This window comes from Squalius cephalus (assembly GCF_949319135.1).
Source record: "Squalius cephalus genome assembly, chromosome: 3".
NCBI classification, from domain to species: domain Eukaryota; kingdom Metazoa; phylum Chordata; class Actinopteri; order Cypriniformes; family Leuciscidae; genus Squalius; species Squalius cephalus.
The window spans coordinates 58,212,267-58,237,139 of record NC_137124.1 but is presented as its reverse complement, the minus strand read 5'-3'; the positions used below and the strand labels follow the sequence as shown (position 1 = coordinate 58,237,139).

Below are 24,873 nucleotides of genomic sequence, written 5' to 3'. Positions count from 1 at the left end.
TCTAAAAAATGCTGGGTTGTTTCAACTCATGTTTGGGTCAAATATGGAAAATATGGACAATTGGACAATTTTTAAACCCAAAGGTTAGGTTTGTCCATATTTGACCCAAACATGAGTTAAAACAATCCAGCATTTTTTAGAGTGCAGACACTGAGCGAGATGCTGGGTTGTTTCAACTCATGTTTGGGTCAAATATGGACAATAGGGGCTTGGCCCGCTCAATGTCTGCACTCTAAAAAATGCTGGGTTGTTTCAAATCATGCTTGGGTCAAATATGGACAATTGCTTTACATTTTAAACCCATTGGTTGGGTTTGTCCAAATTTGACCCACACATGGGATGAAGCAACCCATTGTTTTTTTTATATTGCAGGCTTGATGCTGTTAAATCAGAAAATGGAGGTATGTTTTCTTCTTCAGGTGTGCAGCATTGCTGGACGGTGGCGTGGATGTAGCGATGGTGCTGGATCTGGGTGAGAACTGCATGGAGCAGGCTAATGGAGGAGGAGGGCTCGCAAACAATGCCTCAGAGATGTTAGAACCAGAGCCCAGCACGGAGAAACCCAAACCAGTCCGAGCCAGGACCGGCAGCATCACCCAAAGAGACAAATCGACCCACAATGGGCCACACACGCAGCCTTGTACCTCTTGGGACGGCGGCTCCCAGGTTCAGCGAAGGCTCCAGAAGACGGACGGTGGAGATAAAGGAGAAACTGGGGAACCTTCCAAACAGCCACCGTGTCGAAGGCCTCTTAGTCTGGAAATAAAACCACAGCGAATTAGAGCAGCGCAGCCAGTTAGGAAGGTGATTCAACCACCGTGGCGAAGCGGTGGCCCTGCTCCACCCACACGAAGCCTGACAAGTCTTAGTTTAGGGCCGGGAAACTGGCTTCGACGGAGTGAGAGCACATGTACGGTGAGCTCCACGATGCCTTTGCGTTCTGGCAGGGGTCAAATGAGACCTGCGACCTCTTTGCCACATATTGCCAGGGGCATCGGACCCCTTCCTTCGCCTTCAACACCTCGTGGGCCGTGCCTCCTTGTGGCTCTTCGTCCCACAAACCTGGAACAGGAGCGTCAGACCTTTTTTCAGTCTGACTATCAGTATGAGCCTCAGTTTGAATATGCCCCTCCAGAGCCCATCAGTGTTTTGGAGAAGTACAGAGAGGGCTCTGGTCTCTTTCTGTCCCAGGTATATATTTTAAGTCTAAATAACACTAATTGGTATCTGTTCCAAAAACTAGTGAGCCGCCTTACTGTCAACTGCCTCCGTAAGCAATTGCCTTCTAATGCGCCATTCATTTCAATAGGAATCCATGTGTGTTTGGGAGTTTTGCGTGAAAATGAAAATGTTCCCAGATTTCACTCAAGTTGGTCACATGAGTTTCATGCATCACTAGATTCACTACACAACTTGTCGGGACTGTAGACAATGGAATTATTTAAATTTACAATACACTTTAAAAAAAAAAAAAAAAGGTGGATTAAAGATAAACCAATTTGGTTCATTTTGGTTACACAGCCCTGGGTCAAAAAGGGAACCCCAAAATAGGTTGGAAATTAACTCTTTCCCCGCCAGCGCCAGCATTTTTGATCATTTTCACAAAAGTTTCATGGCCCCCAGAATATTTTGTGGTATGAATATCTGAACATGCATATATCAGAAGAAAGAATAGATCTGCTTTTATTCTAGCTTCATGCTTTCTTTTTTTATCAACATTTGAATGCAAGTTTCATGAAAAAAGTTCAGATTCAGAACGATAATCAAAACACGAGTCCATCGACACCCCCAAAGCTTCACAGTCCTGTAGCTCGTCCTGGGTCGACATTTCATTCAGTAACATTAGGCAGTTTTGATTTATATGCTGTTTAATTTTGATAATCTGCTTTCATATTGCTTCAAATGCACTAGACTAGCCCACAATGCATTACAATGCACCATAATGCATAAATAATACAGTAGTTTAGTGGTGAAAATAGGTTGTAAATTAACAGCAGTTGCGTACCGTTCAAATTTATTTATTTTTTTCAAAATTTTCTAAATCGAATTTACCGTTCAAAAGAATGCGTTTCTTCTTCTAAGCGCAATTATGTCTTAAAATGTTGCTTATGTTGGCAGCTTGCTAGGTTTTGGAACGCAGTCATAATGCTGGTAGAGTCTTTAAACTATTGCCATTGGTCTTACCTCATGCCTTTTTCCAGGCAGTTGGGATTATGGAGTGTGTGTTGAGGAAGTATGAGACCTATGAAAACTTCGAAGAGGTCACAGGGGGAAACTTGCTACCGAAGAGTCAAGTGTGGGCCGCCACACGCAAGTACCTACAGAAGGAGGGCTGTGTCGGTGAGGTGTGTGGATAATATCATTTGTGTATTAGCGTCCTGCCAAATAACAGGAATAGTAATGTCAGATTCTGTCCACAGGTGGTTGTAAGTCTCTCCGATGAGCTTCTGTCCCAGGCGGTAATGATGGTGGAGAGCTGTCGACCAACACTAACTATTAACTTGTCAGGAGCACGCCAGCACTGGCTTGAGGGCATGCTTAGACATGAGATTGGTATGAACTTTAACCTAAACAGATTGTGAAAGTCATGTCCTAACCAGTCTGACTGTGACGAACAACAGGACATGTTGTCAGTCATTTCATTCTAGGTAGTCCCGACCACATTGGCTACGTTTACATTAGGGCTGCACAATATATTGAAATGATCAAAATATCACAAATGTATATCACAACGGCTTGCAATAACTGGGGTCATGAACAAAAGACAAAGAGAAAATCACTCGCTGCTCTCGGCTGAATAACTTTTGTAGCTTTAATAAGAATCAGTATTTAATTCATACAGTGAAAACTAAGCAGTGTTTTATTTTTACTAGGGCTGTCAAATGATTAATCGCGATTAATCGCATCCAAAATAAAAGTTTGTTTTTACATAATATATGTGTGTGTATGGAGTATAATTATTTTCTATATATAAATACACACACATGCATATATATTTAAGAAAAATGTGTTATTAATAAATTATATATAATATAAATATATATACACAGTATATACATGCAAATATTTCTTAAATATATACATGCATGTGTGTGTATTTATATATAGAAAATAATTATACACCGTACACACACATATATTATGTAAAAACAAACTTTTATTTTGGATGCGATTAATCGTGATTAATCGTTTGACAGCCCTAATTTTTACATTTGATTATTCAGTTTGTGTTGTTAAATAACCCTAATGTAGGATAACCTGAACCTCTGAACCCTGTGGTTTACACTGATGTTAAAATAACACTTCTTACGCGACAGTAAAACACTGATGTTCACTGTCAGAAGCTGTCGGGATGTTTTCTTGTCACAAAAATAATGTAGGTTATAATATTTTAAACATATTTTTAAGATAATTTAAATTTATTTTACACACTTTAAGCATTATCGAATATTGCATTATTTAATGAGTTATCGCATTTTTCTTTAATATTGTGCAGCCCTAGTTTACATACAACCCAAATAATCCGTTAGTAATCGGATCGACGGCTCAATCGGACTGAAAAGCCTTCATGTAAACACCTTAATCGATCAGATTGAGCTCGATCCGAACGACATTTCGATCGGATTGAAAGGGGTGGTTTATTCCTTTTCTAATCCGATCGAGAGAACATGTGAACGCTTGATCGGATTGAAAACCGAAACTGAAAAGACTGCGCATGTGCAATGACGTTAAACTAGCGTAATGACGTTTGATGCGCGGAACGAGCCGTTCTTCCTGTTGAATAAAGTGTCATCAGAGAATGTCTAATAAGGGGAGAACTTCTACTCTCAGTAACTTCCGGCTTCTGAACTGGTTGCAGTTCCACTCTGGCTCCACATGAGGGCGCTCACAGGACGAGTGCAGAATGAATGGAGGTCTATGGCGCTATACACATCAAAATCCACTTTTCTCAGGATATAATTTTTTTGTCTAGTAATTTGAATGTTGTATTCGAAAGCAGATGCAAAGAAATTACACATTGCTTACACATCACTTATTTGCTTACTTAAAAAGTATTTTAAAATGTCAATGACGGCATACACATCGTACGACCAGAGATACTGCTTTACGGCAATCCTTCAGTCACTTTGGTGCTTTCGCGCTCTGCACTTTCTTTTCTCTCGAGGCATCGACAACACAGCTGACAGGGAAATACACGTGCTAGAAGAGTTTTTGTTTTGTTATTTTAAAAGACCATCAAGCAGTATCTCTGGTCGTAATCAGTCCTTCACTGACCAATCAGCGTTCATTAGCAGAATGCTAGCGTGTTATGGGCAACAACAACTCAACCTGTAAGAAATCGAAAGATCATAAGTACTTGTTCATTCAACTTTCGACCTATAACCCTTGTTGAACTTGCAAAACCTACAATCAAATCTGAGATTTCTCAACGGCAATCGGGTGAAAGAGACGAATTTAGCCGTTTAGCACCATAGACTCCCATTCATTCTGCACTCATGGGTGATCGCCCCCAGTGGAGCTCTGGTGGAACTACAACCAAAATTCGGTACAATAGGACTTAATAGGGAGTGGCCAGGCTCTCCGTAGACGGGCTCTGTTGTCATATTAATTAGTATCCCGTCATTCGGGAAAATTCTCATTTCCCTCAGAGACTGTGAAGTGGAACAGGACAGCGTCCCACCAGTCCTTGTTTCAGATTCTCATCCACAGACGACTGGTTTTGGGCATTTTTACTGCGTGATAAATATAAGCAGCGGCACAACGGTTCATTTGCTCATTGTCTCCAAATTATGACCAGAAATGGATAAATATTAAGTCTGCTGTTTAAAACAAATAAAGAACCAATGTAGGAGAATAGTTATTATGCACAAACAGCAGGAAACTCTGTCAAAAAAACATATTCCGATTTGAATCTTATGACATATAAACGCGCACATCAACCCGATCACGTTTAGCGTTCATTTACGACATTCAGATTCATCAATCAGAATGAATTCAGTCCGATTGAAACAAAAGTTGTGCATGTAAACATAACCAGTGGAGTCTACTTGTTCAAAAATCCTGATTGACATAATTAAGAGCATAATTAATACACATGGTGTATTTGTGTCGGCCAACACAGAATTTAGCATCATCTTGGTTCCCTTGACAAAATCCTAATTGTTTTTTTTGACTGGCTTTTGGATTATTGCAACAGAAAAAAAAAAACAGAAAAAAAAAATCCCATCAAAAATATTCTTACATGTTTTGTTCATCATGATAATCTTCACATATGAACACAACTTTTATGAATTTTGAAGCCTAAATTCAGTCACCAGAAGTAAACAGATAAACGTAGGCTATAAACAAACTACACCGCGGTCGCATACCTTTAAAGCAACACCAAAGATTATTTTTTACCTTAAAATAATGTTTCCAAAATGGTTTCAGTGGTTCATCAAGTCGTAACAGGGTGAACGGCACTTCTGCATTCGCTTTGCGGCCCTATATCGGCTATGACCACACCATGCAGGTTTGCCAGATCGGGTCGCGTTTCTGTAGTTCGAATGAGACATAAGAAACTACAAATTTGACTTGCTTACACAGTAGTCATTATTTAGTTTTTCTTCGTTTCTGATTTTGCAATACATCATACTTTCATAAAATGTAACATACTCTACCTTGTCTGTGGACATCGTTCATTCTAAAGGATAAACAGCGAGCGTGTGTGCGACGGTAGGCTAAATTATTTACGACAGCGGTAATGGACAATTCCGCTTCCAACCTGTAGGGGGACCGAAGAGGAAAAGTTCTTTGGTGTTGCTTTAACTAGGGATGCTAAGATTAATCGGCCATTGATTCATAATTTAATTGATAAAACTTATCGATGGTTGATTAAGCAAGGTCATCACTAAGGACAAATTAAGAATTAAAAATTAAAAAATGTTCGTCATTAATTTTAATCAAACAACAAAAGTAAAAGAGAAAATCACTTAATGCTCTTAACTCAATAACTTTAATAAGAATTAATCTATATGAAATGTATGCAAATAAATATGTCTGCTTGAAATAATTAATAATGTTGTATGCAAGTTGTCATAAAGAATGCATATATCATTCATTAAATGTTTTTGTTTCTTTATGGGAAGTGGCTTTATTTAATTTTAAGATAAATAATGACATCTTATATGTCACAGGAGTTATGCTAAATCTGTCTTTATTGCATGTTCCTTATCATTAATATTAACAGGTTAATAGATGTTTTCTCCGAGAGTATATAATAAGTTTGCATTACAATTTAACCGAACCCATTTGATTTTAGTCGACTAAAACTAGACTTAAACTTTTGCAATTCAGATTACTTGTAAAATATGATGAAAATTTGCTGTCTGTGTCAAATTTAACAGTGCTTCGGCTCATTGGAACCAGAAGTGCTAAAACTCAACTCATTTTCCAGGTTTTGACCAACAAAAATTCTCCATAACAGCAGCAATATAAAGTATATGAAATATCAGTTCTAATCGGCTTCATTTTGTCACGTTGCGCAGCATTTCAGCCTTCGGTTTAGACAGACAACGCTTGCTTCTGTTGGGTCACAGCTGGTTTGGACTGTCTAAAACACGTTATTTTGTTGTTGTTTTGTAATATTGTATTGACATTCTTCTAGTAGGATCTTGTTGGTAATTGATAATTTTTTAGTGTTAATCACATGTGACCCTGGACCTCAAAAACAGTCACGAGTTGCACGGGTATATTTGTGGCAATAGCCAACTATACATTATATGGGTCAAAATTATTGATTTTTCTTTTATGCCAAAAATCATGAGGATATTAAGTAAAGATCATGTTCCATGAAGATATTTTGTGCATTTCCTACCGTAAATATATCAAACATTTATTTTTGTGAGTGAATGCAGCACAGTTGCCAACATAAATGGACTTTAAAGGAGATTTTTCTCAATGTTTTGATTTTTTTGCACCTCAGATTCCAGATTTTCAAATCTTGGCCAAATCTTGTCATATCCTAACAAACCATACATAAATGGAAAGCTTATTTATTCAGCTTCCATATGATGTATAAATGTCAATTTCAAAAAATTGACCCATGTGACTGGTTTTGTGGTCCAGCGATTGAATGCCTTTCCCTCGCAGGCACGCATTACTTGCGGGGTGTGAATAACAGCTTGCAGCCGTGGGCCACTTCTGTCGGGAGAAAGCAGTTTGGACTGAAACCAGCGAATCCCACCGAAGAGGGTCTCGCGAGTCTCCACAGTGTGTTGCTACGGAAACAGCCCTTCTTGTGGCGCGCCGCGCTGCTGTACTACACTGTACATCACGCCACTAGCATGAGCTTCAGCCAACTGTTCAGACACATCGCTCGCTTCGTCCAAGATCCCGCTGTTCGCTGGGAATACTGCCTGCGCGCCAAACGAGGACAGACTGATACCTCAAAACCAGGTGAGATAATCGCCAAGAACAGAACTGAGGAGAGATGTGTGAAATGCAAGATTATTGCTCGAGAAAGCAAACTTTATGATCTACTATTTAAGCTTTTTATTACTATTCTAGTCTACTGTCTATCCATCTATCTATTGATCTCTCTATTCTATAGGTCTGTCTTTCTGTCTGCGTCTATCTATCTATTGTTCTATCTATTGATCTATCTATCAGTCTATCGATCTATCTATCAGTCTATCTATCTATCTATCTGTCTGTCTATCTATCTATCTCTCTGTCTGTCTGTCTGTCTATCTATCTCTCTGTCTGTCTGTCTGTCTGTCTGTCTGTCTGTCTGTCTATCTATCTATCTATCTATCTATTTATTGTTCTATCTATCCATCGGTCTATCTATCCATTGGTCTATCTATTTATTGATCTATCTATCTATCTATCTATCTATCTATCTATCTATCTATCTATCTATCTATCGTCTATCTATCCATCGGTCTATTTATTATCTATCTATCTATCTATCTATCTATTTATTGTTCTATCTATCCATTGGTCTATCTATCTATCCATCTATCTATCTATATATTTATTGATCTATCTATCTATCTATCTATCTATCTATTGGTCTATCTATCTATCCATTGGTCTATCTATCTATCTATCTATCGTTCTATCTATCTATCTATCTATCTATCTATCTATCTATCTATCTATCTATCCATCGGTCTATTTATTGTCTATCTATCTATCTATCTATCTATTTATTGTTCTATCTATCCATCGGTCTATCTATCTATCCATTGGTCTATCTATTTATTGATCTATCTATCTATCATCTATCTATCCATCGGTCTATTTATTATCTATCTATCTATCTATCTATCTATCTATTTATTGTTCTATCTATCCATTGGTCTATCTATCTATCCATCTATCTATCTATATATTTATTGATCTATCTATCTATCTATCTATCTATTGTTCTATCTATCTATCTATCTATCTATCTATCTATCTATCTATCTATCTATCTATCTATCCATCGGTCTATTTATTGTCTATCTATCTATCTATCTATCTATCTATCTATCTATCTATCTATCTATCTATCTATCTATCTATCGTTCTATCGTTCTATCGTTCTATCCGTCTATAGGTCTATCTATCTATCTATCTATCTATCGTTCTATCTATCCATCCATCTATAGGTCTATCTATCTATCTATCTATCTATCTATCTATCTATCTATCTATCTATCTGTAGATAGACATTTAACATGCTAGTAACATCCTAAACCGTTAGCAGCATGTTATCAACATGTTAAAAACATGGTAGCAATAATAAACCATGCTAGAAACATGTTAGCAGAAACATGCCAAAAAATTTTTGTGTGTGTGTCAAACTTCTGGTTTCATATTGCCTCTCTATATTTGTAACTAATATGTTTTTGCATATGTGTGTGTACAGGTTGCTTTAGTAAAGATCAGGTCTACCTTGATGGAATTTTAAGGATTTTACGCCACAGGAGGAACATTGATTTTAAGATATTAACCGCTCTTGGAAAGGCAGGTCCTATTAATGCTAACTGTTTTAATGCAATACTCCAACTATCCCTTTAAGAATGTGTACACATACCACTTTCTGTAATTCCCGTTTTTAGGTTTCCTATGAAGACGTGGAGAGACTTCGGCATTTGGCCGTACTAAAGAGAACCAGGATTCCTCACTTCATGCAGGATGAAGAGCGCTATCTTCAACACCTCGACCACATCGTCACAGTGAACGAACTGAGTGACGCGGAGCTTCAAGAGCTCATTCCATGAAGATCTGGATCGGACACCATTTACAATCCACCAAACCATTTTTTCAGGTTTTCCCAGGCCAAAAAAAAAAAAAAAATGTGTCTGCAAAACTGGGATTTTTAAAACGTACGATTGATATAATCTTGGATGGTTTATCATGAAAACGTAATTCATGATGATCATCCATAAAAAAGTATTACATACAGCATGGTTGTGTCCAATGATTGATGTAGTAATTTGCTACATCAAGTGCCATATTACTCAGCAAGTCTGTTTACAAATACAATGATTGTCTGTTTTGTAAAAACAACATGAATCTCAGGCATGAAAGACATGTTTGGATTCTTGCAAACCGAAGGTATGTTCGGAATAGCGTACTACCATACTCACTATTTTTGTAGTATACTGTGCACTAGATCTGCATGATTCTGGATAAATTGATATTCACAATTTTTTGTTTAAAATAGAGATTACGATTCTCCCACGATTCTGAATAGACAACTAAAAAAAAAATTACGTCATTTACTAGAATGCAGTTAATTATAAATAAAAAATGTAATTACATTTTTTAATTTTTAATCAGGTTGAGTGAATGATTCAATGACTCACTCACTTGTTTCATTTCTGGATGATTCAGTGTTTTTGAACGAATCTCTTGAATGAATGATTCAATGACAAACGCATTTTTTAACAGTCACTTGTCGCCACCTACTGGTGTAACGATGTAATGATACAATTTTTATTTGAAGCGTCAAGTTAACTGATTTTGATCGCTACCATCAGCATCAGTGTTTATATCCGACCTATAAACATTTATCTGTGATCATTTTAATTACTGTAAAACAGAAATAATGATACTGTGTGGATACCGTCAAAGGTTTAATAGACATTTGAATCGAGATCTTTTAACGATTAATCGTGCAGCTCTACTGTGCACAGTATGCACATTTTCTGAATGCATGGAATACATGAAGGATGAAGTACATTATGCTAAAATGTGCAGTATACAGTCAGTACTGTAACGCAATGGGCTTGACTTGACCCGGTTTTCAGTGTTATGACGGGACCGTCGTTTCTTTCTTGATTCATTAGTTGATCAGACTGAACAAAATAGGATAATGCAACTGCTAAAAGTCCTAATTATTTCAATGGGATGTTATGTGCCGATTTAAAAACATACAATGCAGAGATCATCGGACGCGACATCTATTGCATTGCATATTGTTTTAATATACACTAGTATTCCACTCCGAACTCCGGCATACTCGTGAGAAGCTGAAAGATGGTCATGTAGCATTTTAATTGCATTTATAATGTAATGGGCATATTCTATCACGCTAGCTAGTATTTATATTACACACAAGGCGGAACTATATCAGCACTTAATCATATAATCCACCCTGACAGTATTTATATAGGAATTCACTCATGAACCTAGGAGCACTTCATTGAGGTTCTTCTACTAGTGAATTCCTTTTTAGTTTCTCTATTATTTATGTATTTATTTTTTGCTTCTTGTATTCACGTTAAGCACTGAATGTCTGTGGTATTAGCTTTATACGCAGTAGCAAATGCATTTTTTTCAACTTAGTAGGCCTATAGACCTTATGCGCCAGAGAAACAAGATTTTTAGAATTTTGTCTTTGAACTTCCGTTTTTGTGGAAATATTTCTATGGCATCGCCGTTGAAGAGTAATTAGCTGGTGAAGTGGATTTACTTATTGTAGAGTTAAGGAAAGTTATCATGGGTATTGTAATGTTTGAAAGCAGATGTCACGAATGTCAGTAGAGAGAGAAGATTTAAAAAAACGAGCGGTTCATTCATAAATTTAGTAAGATCTTACCTTTACGCTGTGGAATTACAAACTGGAAGACAACGAGCGCAGTGTTGAAAAAGGGAGATAGTCCTCACTGCAGAACATGAAATCCAGGAGGAGGAGTTGGATCTGGAGCCAACTCCTCCCACCTTACATATACCTAAACCTACCCTTCTCCACCCCCTGATCCCTAAACCCACCCCTAAACCTACCCTTCTCCACCCCTAACCTACCCATCTCCACCCCCGATTCCTAAACCCACCCCTAAACCTACCCATCTCCACCCCCTGATCCCTAAACCCACCCCTAAACCTACCCATCTTCACCCCCTGATCCCTAAACCCACCCTTAAACTTACCCATCTCCACCCCGATTCCTAAACCCACCCCTAAACCTACCCATCTCCACCCCCTGATCCCTAAACCTACCAATCTCCACCCCCTGATCCCTAAACCTACCCATCTCCACCCCCTGATCCCTAAACCCACCCTTAAACCTACCAATATCCACCCCCTGATCCCTAAACCCACCCCTAAACCTACCCATCTCCACCCCCTGATCCCTAAACCTACCCATCTCCACCCCCTGATCCCTAAACCTACCCATCTCCACCCCCTGATCCCTAAACCTACCCATCTCCACCCTCTGATTCCTAAACCCACTCCTAAACTTACCCATCTCCACCCCCTGATCCCTAAACCCACTCCTAAACTTACCCATCTCCACCCGATCCCTAAACTTACCCATCTCCACCCCGATTCCTAAACCCACCCCTAAACCTACCCATCTCTACCCCGATTCCTAAACCCACCCCTAAACCTACCCATCTCTACCCCGATTCCTAAACCCACCCCTAAACTTACCCATCTCCACCCCCTGATCCCTAAACCTACCCATCTCCACCCCCTGATCCCTAAACCCACCCCTAAACCTACCCATCTCCACCCCGATCCCTAAACCCACCCTTAAACCTACCAATCTCCACCCCCTGATCCCTAAACCCACCCCTAAACCTACCCATCTCCACCCCCTGATTCCTAAACCCACCCCTAAACTTACCCATCTCCACCCCCTGGTCCCTAAACTTACCCCTGAACCTACCAATCTCCACCCCTTATATCTGGAGCCAACTCCGCCCCCTGGGTCTCGTGTACTGCAGTGAGGTGCTACTGGAAAAAGGGGCGGAGCTTCATAAGGTCACCAGTTCCACAATCTCTTATGAATAAAACGGAATGGCCTCTTTTGTCACTTTTTTATTTCTAATCAGGCCTTATGAAGTGCTACTATTGTATCTACAGATAATCAGTGTTCTTCTGAGAGCACCCTTGGTGGTCTTCATTACCCGTGCTAATGTGACGTGACACCTTCGTAGGTAACCTCAGCCTTTCGTACCTGTGTAACGCAGTCCAGCTGGCCAGCTTCCTCACTGTGCATGTTAAGATTGTGACGGACTCAGGATGAAAAGTAGGAGGTCATGTGGATGTGCCTTATTTGGGTTCAAAACTCATGTGTCGTGTCATGTTATATGCTTGAAATTACATATCCATTTGTATTTATTATCATTGTCAGTACTGCACGAATATTGCACATTTCACAGTAAGTTGCTGTTATCTTATTAAAATTATACACTGAAGACCCTAGAATCATTGTCTGAGTGCTGGATTTTAAGTACAACATATTTAGTTTTTCACTATATTAAAGATATGCCCTTTTACAAAGACTTGATTTTGTTTTTGGGCTCTAACTGGAATAGGTATTCATGCTTGAATGTTAAAAAATATATATATTTTTTATATATATTTTTGACATTGTTCAGCTCTTCCCAGTAATTCTCCGGGATGCGTTTCCCGTACAGCGACGTAACTCACTGCTGAATTACCATTGTACGATGCATCATTGAAGAAATCAACTCGATAGACACGACTGTTTCCCAAAACCCTAGTCGTAAATTTGTCATTCAACCACGTTGGTTAATGATGTCACGCAGGTGGTGGAGTAATTTCTTTAAGTCCCCCTGTAGTCAATTGTATCTCTTAAATCTCATCTTTGATCACCAAAATTACATATTTAAAAATTTTTGCTTTGAAAAAAAATTCTTCATGCCTTAAAATATCTCGAATGTAACTTGACACCCTTGCCTTATTTAGTATACACGGTTCTATGAATATGCAAATGAGTCCCGCCTCCATTCACTCACTCAGCTCAGAGATCCACTCGTTGACGATCACACGTTGATCTGATTGGTTACAAGGTAGTTTGTGACGTTTGAGATCAAATTAATGCCAGATATTTTGTAAAAAATTACAGACATGGCATCTGAGGACTATTTCTCACTTTTTTTTTTTTACCATATTTCCAGATTCAATAATATGCTCGTACTAGAGCACGTACGCATTCTTCAAAAACCGTGCTTTAAATCTCTTGACAAACTAAAATACGTAAATGACATTTATATGTGTTCGAAATAAATTATATATATTGTACTGAATGTCCACATGTCATGCAAACAACAAACTCTGCTTCTAACCACAGGTCGAGAGCTGTCGTTCCAATCACACAACTTGGCGATGTTGTTTGCGAATGTTCGTTGGAACAGTTTTTTTGGGAAACACCGACTCGTTTTAAAAATGCTGATAACGATGGAACTTGCAACCATAGTTGGTTAACGATGCTTTCGGGAAAGAAACACACCCCTGTTTAGTTCCTCTATGAAGTCCCTCCTTCTTAAAAGCACACTGTGCTCTGATTGGTCGGCTGGATCAGTGTGTTGTGATTGGTCGAGCGCTTTGAGTGTGTTTGGGAATTGTCCCGCCCCTCACCATAACCGCCAGTTTCAACACTACTAACTCAACCAGGCCCCGCCCCTTTATTCTGCGTATTAATTATTATAATGAGGAATATTGTGACGTGTTCGTTTCCGGAAGAAACACAAGACTACAATAGATGCGTTTCAGAGAGTTCAGAAACACTGACACTGAAATAGAGAATAACTGCCTTTCACGTAATCATTCACAGCTGATGATCATAAAATTATGATGGTGGGTAAAAAAAAAAACAGGTCAGACTGATTAAAAACAGTTTCATTTAATATATCTTATTTTCAATAAATTGCAGTAAAGCCTCCATACCCGACAATACTATAGTTTATAATCTGAGCTCATATCAGCAGGGCAAGTCATTGAACAACACAATCTTCCAGAACATAATGTAACCAGGATCGGGAGCCTCCATCAATCATCTACAGCCTGAGAATCATGGGGAAAGAGCAGGCATTCTTTCCCTCTCATAACATTATAGCTTAATTCAGTGTTGTTCCAAAAAAGAAATGGAGATGTCCAACTCAAAAAGGGGGGGGGGGGGGGGGGATAGGAAAAAAAAAAACACCAGTTTGGTACCTAGTTAACGATGGCAAGCAGCACTAATACAAAGTGAATGTAGGAGAAGGACTAGAGCCCATTGTGTTCATTCTGTACAAGTCTTGTGTTGCTTAATAACTTCTTGCTCCAGTAAACTGAAGCTTCACACCTGAAAGGCAGCATGTCTCTGCACGACATGTTGAGGTAAAAAGGTTTTCCTAGAAGAAAGATTCTAAATTAATGAATGATATCAGTAAAAAAAAACAACCAAGACATTTTAGATAAGATGTAGGGGTGTGCGATATCTATAGTGTATGATAATATCGTGTTGTTTCTGACATTATCGACATTTTACAAAAACACACCTGGCGCACGCGTACACTACACGATTTAGTCTATTAAAATGCATTTATAATGCCCTCAATATTCAAGATAAGGATTTTAGATTTAAATCATTTAAAGGGATAGTTCACTTTGAAATTAAATTTTGGTATGTTTTAGCTTACCTGAAGGGCATCCAAGATGTAGGTGTCTTTTTTTCCGCAGTAGTTTCAATTTTGATATTTTTAGGTCAAACCGTTCTTGTCTGACAGTCATATCATGCAGGTCTATGGTCACCTCCTCAAAGAGCATGCACAGAGTCCAAATTAAACAATTCCCCATCGTAAGTACACATTGATGGCCTAAGACACGAAACGAGCAGTTTGTGTGAGAAAACGAACAGTATTTATATAGTTTTTACCTCTTTTAACACAACCACATCCGAGTGATCTGAGGGCGCGGGCGCATCCTGCTGTGTGACGTGTGCGTAGACTGGTGCATAGATATATACACTAGATTTTGCATTAAAGACATTCGTTCCAATGAACTGCCGTAGCCAAGGCGACTTCTAGGCGACTCTGTGCATGCTCTTTGAGACCGTGACCATAGACCTGCATGATATGACTGTCAGACAAGAACGGTTTGACCTAAAAATATCAAAATTGAAACTACTGCGGAAAAAAAGACACCTACATCTTGGATGCCCTTCAGGTAAGCTAAAACATACCAAAATTTAATTTCAAAGTGAACTATCCCTTTAATATAGCTAATCAATATCACACGAAGAGTGGCATTTTTTCTCCAAATATCAGCATGATTACAAATGTGATATTGGTTTTATACAACATTTCAATAACCAATAATTTAAAATTAAGCAATTTACTTTTTAGTCACAACATTGCCTGTTTTTTCTCCATTTTGCCAACGAAAATAGTTCCAAACAAAACCACAGGACTGATTTGCGTCTCTGAGCAACACACGGCTGTTTGATTACCGAATGAATGAATCGTTTAAATGAATGATTCAATGACTCACTACAATGCTTCGTTCCTGAACGAATCAGTAGCTATAATGAATCTCAAATGACAATGCCACCTACTGGCAGTTTTAATTTCATATTTAAAGTACATTTCATTTCAAAATATCAATATTCAACATTTAAAATGTTTAAAACATTATTTATGCATGTGTAAATGAATTAATGTCCCTCTGATCTGTATTAAACTGTATGTAAATGCATCTAAATGCCACTTCAGATGCACATTCTGTGTTTCCTACGCACTACAAAGATACATTTTGTTGATACTGATTTCATTTGATTGTAACAGCCCTATTGTGTCTTATTATTCTAATTTAATTTATTGATTAAATGTAAGAATGAGACACAAAAGATGATCCATTTAACTAGGTTACAAATGGCTTTCTAAAGGTAAAAATCAATTTAAACCTATTGGAAAAGATGATTTCTGTCACTGCTGCGAACTGACCACCACAGAATATGGAGTCAGATTACCAACACAATAAACACTCAGCAAAATATCGTCCAATTATTAAGAAAATCTCTGAATATTTCGAGATATCATTTTGCCTCAATATCGCACACCCCTAACCGGATGTTACATCATTCTTACCTGCTTTTAGCCCATCATGTTGTGGTCGAGCTGCTTATTGCCAGAGCGCCTTCTGAGTTTGACAGAGGCTGTCCCTTCAGCACAGGATCTATAGAAGAACGTCAACATCTTTAGGAGACTACAATACTGAAACTAGGGATATATACCGGTAGGTGATATACAACGGTTGGACAATGAAAATGAAACACTGTTGGAGGTTTCATGCCTATATAAAAAAAAAAAAAAAAAATATATATATATATATATATATATATATATATATATATATATATATATATATATATATATATATATATATATATATATATATATATATATATATATATATATATATATATATATATATATATATATATACAGTGCAATGCATAAGTGAATACACCCATGCTAAAGTTGACTAAAAAGAGGAATAAAAAAATCATATTTTGGAAATTGAACTTAATGCCTTAATTTAAAAAATTAGGAAAAATCCAACCTTTAAGGACACCAATTTTCTTTGTGAATGAATAATGTATCGTAAATAAATAAATGTTCTTCCTTAAAATACAGGGTGCATAAGTTTGGACACCCCTATGTTAAATTCCCATAGAGGCAGGCAGATTTTTATTTTTAAGTATTTTTTTTTATTTTTTTTTTAGGATACTATGCATCCTGATAAAGTTCCCTTGGCCTTTGGAATTAAAATAGCCCCACATCATCACACACCCTTCACCATACCTAGAGATTGGCATGGTTTTATTTCAGTTAGCCTAATAGCTGGTTTGATTTGCATTGAGAGATGATCTTATGGAAAGTACCCCATGCCAATCTCTAGGTATGGTGAAGGCTATGTGATGATGTGGGGCTATTTTAATTCCAAAGGCCAAGGGAACTTTATCAGGATGCATAGTATCCTAAAATTTTTTTTTTTTAAATACTTAAAAATAAAAATCTGCCTGCCTCTATGGGAATTTAACATAGGGGTGTACTCACTTATGCACCATGTATTTTAAGGAAGAACATTTATTTACGATACATTATTCATTCACAAAGAAAATTGGTGTCCTTAAAGGTTGGATTTTTCCTAATTTTTTAAATTAAGGCATTAAGTTCAATTTCCAAAATATGATTTTTTATTCCTCTTTTTAGTCAACTTTAGCATGGGTGTATTCACTTATGCATTGCACTGTATATATATATATATATATATATATATATATATATATATATATATATATATATATATATATATATATGTGTGTGTGTGTGTGTGTGTGACAATCTTCACTGATTTTACATTCCATCATAGCTGTACATAAAATATTGCAATCCACGGAGTTCAAAAGAGGACAAATTGTTGGTGGATCAGTGATGTTTTGGGCTGCAATATCATGGCACTCCCTATTTTGCTTGGGCGTGCCAATGCCGAGGATTACTGAACCGTTCTGGAAAACCATGTGCACCTAACGGTTCAAACATTGTACCCTGAAGGAAGTGTCGTGTACCAGCATGATAATGCACCAATACACAGCAAGACATGTATCAGAATGTTTTGATGAACATGAAAGTGAAGTTGAACATCTCCCATGGACTTGCACAGTCACCAGATCTGAATATTACTGAGCCGCTTTGGGGGATTTTGGAGGAGTGAGTCAGAAAACGTTCCTCCATCAGCATTACGTAATGACTTGGCTGCTGTTCCGGAAGAAGAACGGCTCAAAATCCTTCTGGCCACTGTTGAAGGACTTGTATCTGTCATTCCCAAGATGAAATGATGCTGTAAAAGGAGGCCCTACAACATACTAATAAATCATTGTGGTCTGAAACCAGGTGTTTCACTTTCATTGTCCAACCCTTATATGCTGGTAGCATGTTAAAAAATGGTCTCAATATGATTAATATGACTAATAAATGCAGAAAAAACAATTTCCTAGTGGTTTTCAATGTGTGATTTCACTTGATGCAGGATTATATACACTGACCGGCCAAAAAAAGTGGCTGTTTGGATTTAAATAATGCTTAAGAGTCTATGATTGGATCATTATTGCAGTGATTATGTTTCTATATGTTTGTAACAGTTCTTCTAGCCCTAATTGATGGGTTAGAAGTGTGTCGCTTTTCATTTCTTAAACAACCATGTATGAAGAACATCATGACCATATTCCAGGATGATAATGTCAAGACTCATCAGGCTCAAGCTGTGAAAGAATGGTTGTGAGGAGCATGAAGAGTCATTTCCACACATGAATCGGCTCCTTAAATTCATTGAAGGTCTTTGGGATGTTCTGGAGGAGACTTTACAGAGTGCTGGACTCTTGCATTGACAATACGAGATATTGAACAAATATTGATGCACGTCTTGATGGGAAAAACATCACAGCATTTATTTCCATCAACAGGTGCATCTATATAAACATATTAACTTCATAAATCATAGTGAAGAAAGTAAGTTGGCTCACAAAAGTAGGGGTGCTCCATGGCTTCTTGGGCAGTCAATCTCTGTTGATGATCATAACGCAGGAGTTTATCCAGCAAATCCAGAGCTTCTGGGCTCACCAAGTGCTGATTCTCGGGCTGAACAAAGTTCTCCCAGCGCTTGCGTGTCTGCCTGAAAATGTAGACGATTACAAAATTAAAACAGTCGAGCAATTAAGTCAATATAGAAAATATATATCTGTGTGTATATCAATCTGCCATTGGGGATGACATCTGAAAATATTTAGCCGAATAAATGCATGATTGTGCGAAATCACTGACCAAAACAGTGGCGCTTCGACAGTGTACGGGTCAAAACTAGCACACAAACATGGATAAGCTACTACTTATAACCATGTCAGCTCTATGGACACTAGGGCTCAGCTTCTCGTTTATAATCGATCTTCATTTTGATGAACCAAGATCTTTTAGTCAAGGCCGTTTTCTATGGAAGCTTGTTTCCGCCACAGAATAAAACTTTTTAAAATATAATTGCAACTTTTTATCTCACAATTGCGACTTTATATCACGCAATTCTGACTTTACATTTCACAATTCTGAAAAATAAAGTCAGAATTGCAAGAATTGTGTGATATAAAGTTGCAATTGCGTGTTATAAAGTGACTTTCTCGCAATTGCGACTTTATATCTCGCAATTCTGACATCTTTTCTCACAATTGTGGGGTATAAACTCAATTGCGAGTTATAAAGTCCATTTCTAAGGAAAAATTACTGTTTATATGTCACATATTTTTCGCACGCAGTTGCGCGTTATAAAGTCAGAATTGTGAGAAATAAATTTTTCTCAGAATTGCATGTTTACATCACGCAATTCTGACGTTATAACACGCAATTGGGAATTATAAAGTCAGAATTGCATGATATAAAGTCAGAATTGCGAGTTTATTTCTCGCAATTGCGAATTTATCTCTCACAATCCGGACTTTATAACAATTGGGACTTTATAACTCGCAATTCTGAGATACAAAGTCAGAATTGTGAGATAAAAAGTCGCAAGTACGTTTTTTATTTTTTATTCTGTGGCGGAAACAAGCTTCCATAGTAGGGCTGCACGATATGAGGAAAAGCTGCGATGTGCGATAACATTGTTTAATATTGCGAAGATGATATGACTTGCGATAAATATTCAAATGTGAATGTTAGCTATACTGTTCCCATGTCTTAGTGCTTTAATAGGTTCTTTGCGTGATAGGTCAAACGTTTATTACCTGCCTGGTTCAGATTACACGGTTTTAGCGCGATTTTGGCACGATCCGTTTGACGTAGGGTCTCGTGGGGATTCACAAACGACAACGGGTGTCGGGACGCAAGATTCGATCGTTTCATCTCGTATAGTGTGTCATAGTGGGTGACAACCTACGTCGCGTCTGCGATGCTTCACGACATCACAACAGAAAGACTAGCATATTTAATTTTTTAACGGTCCTCCACGACGGGTTGAGTATGTGAGCGAGAGTGAGTGTGCGCGAGTGAGTGAGAGTGCGAGCAACAGTGAGTGTGTGTGCGCGCCAGTGAGCGAGCGTGTGTGTGTGTGTGCGCGAGTGAGCGCGAGGGACTTTAGTGTGTGTGTGTGTGCGCGAGTGTGTGTGTGTGTGCGAGTGAGTGAGCGAGGGACAGTGAGTGTGTGCGCGAGTGAGTGTGTGTGTGTGTGTGCGCAAGTGAGTAAGCGAGCGAGGGTGTGTGTGTGTGTGTGTGCGCGAGTGAGTGAGTGAGCGAGGGACAGTGAGTGTGTGTGTGTGTGCGCGCGCGAGTGAGCGAGTTTGTTTGTGTGTGTGCGAGTGAGCGCGAGGGACTTTAGTGTGTGTGTGTGTGCGCGAGTGTGTGTGTGTGCGAGTGAGTGAGCGAGGGACAGTGAGTGTGTGCGCGAGTGAGTGAGTGAGTGAGTGAGTGAGTGTGTGTGTGTGTGTGTGCGCGCAAGTGAGTGAGCGAGCGAGGGTGTGTGTGTGTGTGTGTGTGCGCGAGTGAGTGAGTGAGTGAGCGAGGGACAGTGAGTGTGTGTGTGTGCGCGCGAGTGTGACGGCAAACGATGACTGGTCGGAAAGCAACGTGTAGTCTGACATGTTTCTTGTCCATGACACGACAAGATTTTAGGAGTCAAAATCGTGTAATCATCTGACACAGTGACTATCGTAACAGACAAAAAAATCTTGTAATCTGAACCAGGCGTTATTCATCGTGTCAGGCTGTCTGTTGCGATGTGTTCATGGCGCGAGTTCATAACGCGATGACGATGAAAATTCGATGTATCGTTCAGCCCTATTCCATAGTTTTCAGCTAACGTGTGAACAAACCTTTAAACATTATGTGTTGCTCTTAATAAAAATCTAGACTGGAGCCTTTGTGTGTAAACAGATTTTTTTCTAAAGCAAGCAAAAACAAGATCGTTTATAAAATCAGCCATCCGACTGATTACTGATCATAACAGCTAAATGAGTGGTTTCTATATGTGCATCACCAACTCAAAATGTGGCCAATCTAGATAACTAACAGACTCACTGTCCAAGCAGATCTTTGAAGCGCGTGTCCAGCTCGATGCGATACTTGTTCAGGTAGCTGAACAGCTCTTCTGTTCCCAGAACCTTGGCAATTCTGACCAACTGCAGCAAAGATTATTCTGTTAGCATATTGTATATTTTAAGACTACATACTGCAATAGTATTCACAGAAGAATGATAAGTCATACCTGGTCATAGTTGTCTTGACCATGGAAAAATGGCTCTTTCTGGAAGATCATACTGGCTAACATACAGCCCAAGCTCCACATGTCCAGACTGTAGTCATACATCTGCAAATCATGGAGATTTAACTGCAATGTCTGATGGTAATGTGGGAATATATTGCGTGTTGCACTTTTTCCCATTCATAGTATGAGTGAGGAGAATATGAGTGCACCATCTTTGTAATTCTTAAAGTCCCCCTTGTGGTGAAAATCCAGCTTTTAATGTTGTTTATATGTCTATGTGGTGTTTTTAATCTGCTTTAAGACAAACCATGTGTAAATTCATAAGTCGACAGCATTGCTGAGTTTTTCTCCTTAAAGGAGCTGTATGTAAGAAATCTATTTCAATTAATCATAAAATGGCCCTGATGTGTCACTAGACATTAAGAAATCATGTTCATTTCAAATACTTATATCACTAACAACAGTAGTCTGGCTAGGATATTGTCATTTAAAAAGTGGACTTGCAGCCCTCAACTGATGTTGATGTTGTCATTTTGTGTTTTGGCCTGACGCGCCTCCCTCCACCTATCGACCAATCACGAAGTCAGTAGTGTTTCGGGATCCGGGTTGCCAGCTTTGCTCTAACCTACCCTAACTCTAGTCGGATAAAAATGTCTAACGTTACTAAATCAAAAAGACCTCGTTATAATTCAGAAATTCATCGTGACAAAGTCCGAAATAAAACCAGAATTTGTATAGGAGATGCTTTTGAAAGATGGAGACGGCTGAAAACGGAGAAGAATTTGAACACAGACGCCAACGTAGCTAATTTTTTCCTGGACAGGTAAGATTCATCTAACTTATGCCTGGCTAACTTGTACTTGATGTCAATGCACATTTCATATATTCATGACAGTCGAACAAAGTTATGCATGTTCGTGCAAAGTAACGTAACGTTAGCTCACATGGACGTATGCTAACATTAGCAATGCATAGGAGCCCGTTTCTCTGTCATTATGCTGAGACGCTGAGGAAAACAACATTAGCACGCCCATTATGGCAATTTGAAACGTAATTCAGACAGAAGCCTAACTTTACCTCAGAAAAAATTATTCGACATTCGTTCTTCACGTATATCGTGGACTAAGTTACACATGCTGCAAGTTGACCTGTATTTCACATCACATATTTTAGCGTGTTATGGACGTGTGCTGCAGGGTAAGAAAAAAATACAGCTGGTCACTTTCACTTATAGCATCAGCTAAATGAATAGCTGTATCTTTGATATTGGTTACACATAGTGACATAGGCTTGTGCTTGTACTTACATTAATGACAGATACATAACGTTACAAGTTAGACTTACAGCTACCGTTCTGTCTGTCACATACGAGCATAAGTTACATCTTTACGATTATACTGTCACATTCGAGCATGCATCTTTACGATACTGTCACATACGAGCATAAATCTTTACGATTATATTTAACTAATGACAATTAGTACATTTTTTAAATACATAATTACTTATCAAAATATCTCTCATGAAGCATAAACATAATTAACAGAAAAAAACGTACTGTGCACGTCTCGTCGGAAGCTCATTGAAGCAGCCTACGTTTCTGCTGAATTCAGCTTATCTGGCAACCTCGAGTCAGGGGGGAGGGGGAGGGGCTACACCGCTCTATAGTATTTTTAAAGTGATTGCAGTACCAGTTTTGGCCACAATCCTACATACAGTTCCTTTAAAACTGCAGTGAACCAAAGACAGTCTCAAAAACACGCTTTGAAATCGCTGGTGTTTCTGACGTCACAAACTACCTTGTAACCAATCAGATCAACGTGTGATCGTCAACCAGTGGATCTCTGAGCTGAGTGAGTGAGTGGAGGCGGGGCTCGTTTGCATATTCATAGAACCACGTATACTAAATGAGGCAAGGGTGTCGAATTACACTCAAGCTATTTTAAGGCATGACAATTTTTTTCAAGGAAAAAAACGTCTAAATGTGTCATTTTGGTGATCAAAGATGAGTTTTAAGGGATATAATTATTGACTACAGGGGGACTTTAAGTCTTTGATATAACATAGCGAAACACACAACATACCTGATAGTCAACCAGCAGCTCTGGTCCCTTATATGATCTTGAGGCGACCCTAACGTTGTAATCCTGTGCAGGGTGGTAGAACTCAGCAAGACCCCAATCTATAAGCCGCAACTACACAACGTACAAATAAAAAGACACATCAGGTCACCGACACTGATCAACACATTCAAAAGCAAATCTACAATGCTGGTATCTGACTTCACCTTTCTCATTTGATGGTCTATCATGACATTGTGAGGTTTGACATCCCGATGCATGATGCCCATGCTATGAGAGTAGTCCAGCGCCTGCAAAGAGACAAAGCACACGCGTAACACACTCTCCTGTTGAAAACACATGAGCGTAATCTTATTTCAGCATGCTCACCTTGAGAAGTTCATACAAGTAAAACCGGATATCAAAGTCTGTTAGTCTCTGATAGAGATCCTAAAAAAGCAGAACAAGATCATGTGAGACATTAAATGGCCCATTTAAATGTATCGACAGAAAACGAATCATTGTTACATAGCTCAACACAGTCAGTCTTATTATTGGAATCTCTTGCTTTATTGATTTACCACGAGTAACATGTCTGTACCCAAAAACACTATTCTGTCACTAACAGGATAATCAGGAAGAGCTTTATTTGTAGTAACAGTAATACAGCATTTTCTTCACCATTCAATGTTTTAAAATTAGTTGCATGCCATTGAGCAACACGAGTCATCCAGCTTTAATTAATATGATATTCTGATATCGATCTAGCTTACTGCGATGTTCAACAAGTGCCTCATAGCAGCCACTGAACGAACGCACGGAGTAACATTAGCATAACTTTCAACACACTCAAAAGTATTTTTAGTATGATTGTTTTGATCAAGCAAAACAGCGCTGCGTTTCCCCAGTTTTAAATCGTCAAATTTGCATAATTAATGAATGATTAAATTATTGTATATTTAATGAAATGAAGAAGACTAAAGCTAATTAGGCACACAATCTTTATAATAAATATTGTTTATATATTTTTCCTCAACACTGTAATTTTATCCCGGTGCTACTTATTTTCCAGAAAATACGGTAATTAAACTATAAACATTTTAAATTACTAATATATATATATATATATATATATACAGTGCAATGCATAAGTTAATACACCCATGCTAAAGTTGACTAAAAAGAGGAATAAAAAATCATATTTGGAAATTAAACTTAATGCCTTAATTAAAAAAATTAGGAAAAATCCAACCTTTTAGGACACCAATTTTCTTTGTGAATGAATAATGTATCGTAA

General features: G+C 38.3%; 2 protein-coding genes across 3 annotated transcripts in view; one reads left to right on the top strand and one right to left on the bottom strand.

Annotated features, from left to right (window-relative positions):
- Positions 1 to 456: 456 nt before the first annotated feature.
- kiaa0895l lies at positions 457 to 11,016 on the top strand (the record flags this gene model as incomplete). Its single annotated transcript, XM_079864949.1, has 6 exons — positions 457 to 1,191; positions 2,202 to 2,345; positions 2,421 to 2,553; positions 7,132 to 7,437; positions 8,900 to 8,997; positions 9,093 to 11,016. The coding sequence occupies 6 exons, from the start codon at positions 457 to 459 to the stop codon at positions 9,252 to 9,254; spliced, it is 1,578 nt and encodes a 525-aa protein (XP_079721075.1). The 3' UTR covers positions 9,255 to 11,016.
- Positions 633 to 24,873, bottom strand: part of csnk2a2a (casein kinase 2, alpha prime polypeptide a) — a 29,085-nt gene continuing 4,844 nt past the window's right edge. Inside the window, exons 5-12 of one of the 2 annotated variants that reach the window (XM_079864958.1) lie at positions 23,967 to 24,026; positions 23,804 to 23,887; positions 23,601 to 23,711; positions 21,517 to 21,618; positions 21,330 to 21,430; positions 18,797 to 18,945; positions 16,359 to 16,446; positions 633 to 756 (exon numbers count right to left, since the gene is read on the bottom strand). In XM_079864958.1, coding sequence (XP_079721084.1) covers positions 16,373 to 16,446; positions 18,797 to 18,945; positions 21,330 to 21,430; positions 21,517 to 21,618; positions 23,601 to 23,711; positions 23,804 to 23,887; positions 23,967 to 24,026 — 681 coding nt within the window. In that variant the 3' untranslated portion in view covers positions 633 to 756; positions 16,359 to 16,372. Of the gene's footprint in view, positions 757 to 13,402; positions 14,625 to 16,358; positions 16,447 to 18,796; positions 18,946 to 21,329; positions 21,431 to 21,516; positions 21,619 to 23,600; positions 23,712 to 23,803; positions 23,888 to 23,966; positions 24,027 to 24,873 lie in introns of those variants that run through there. The other variant, XM_079864957.1, reaches the window with a different exon arrangement.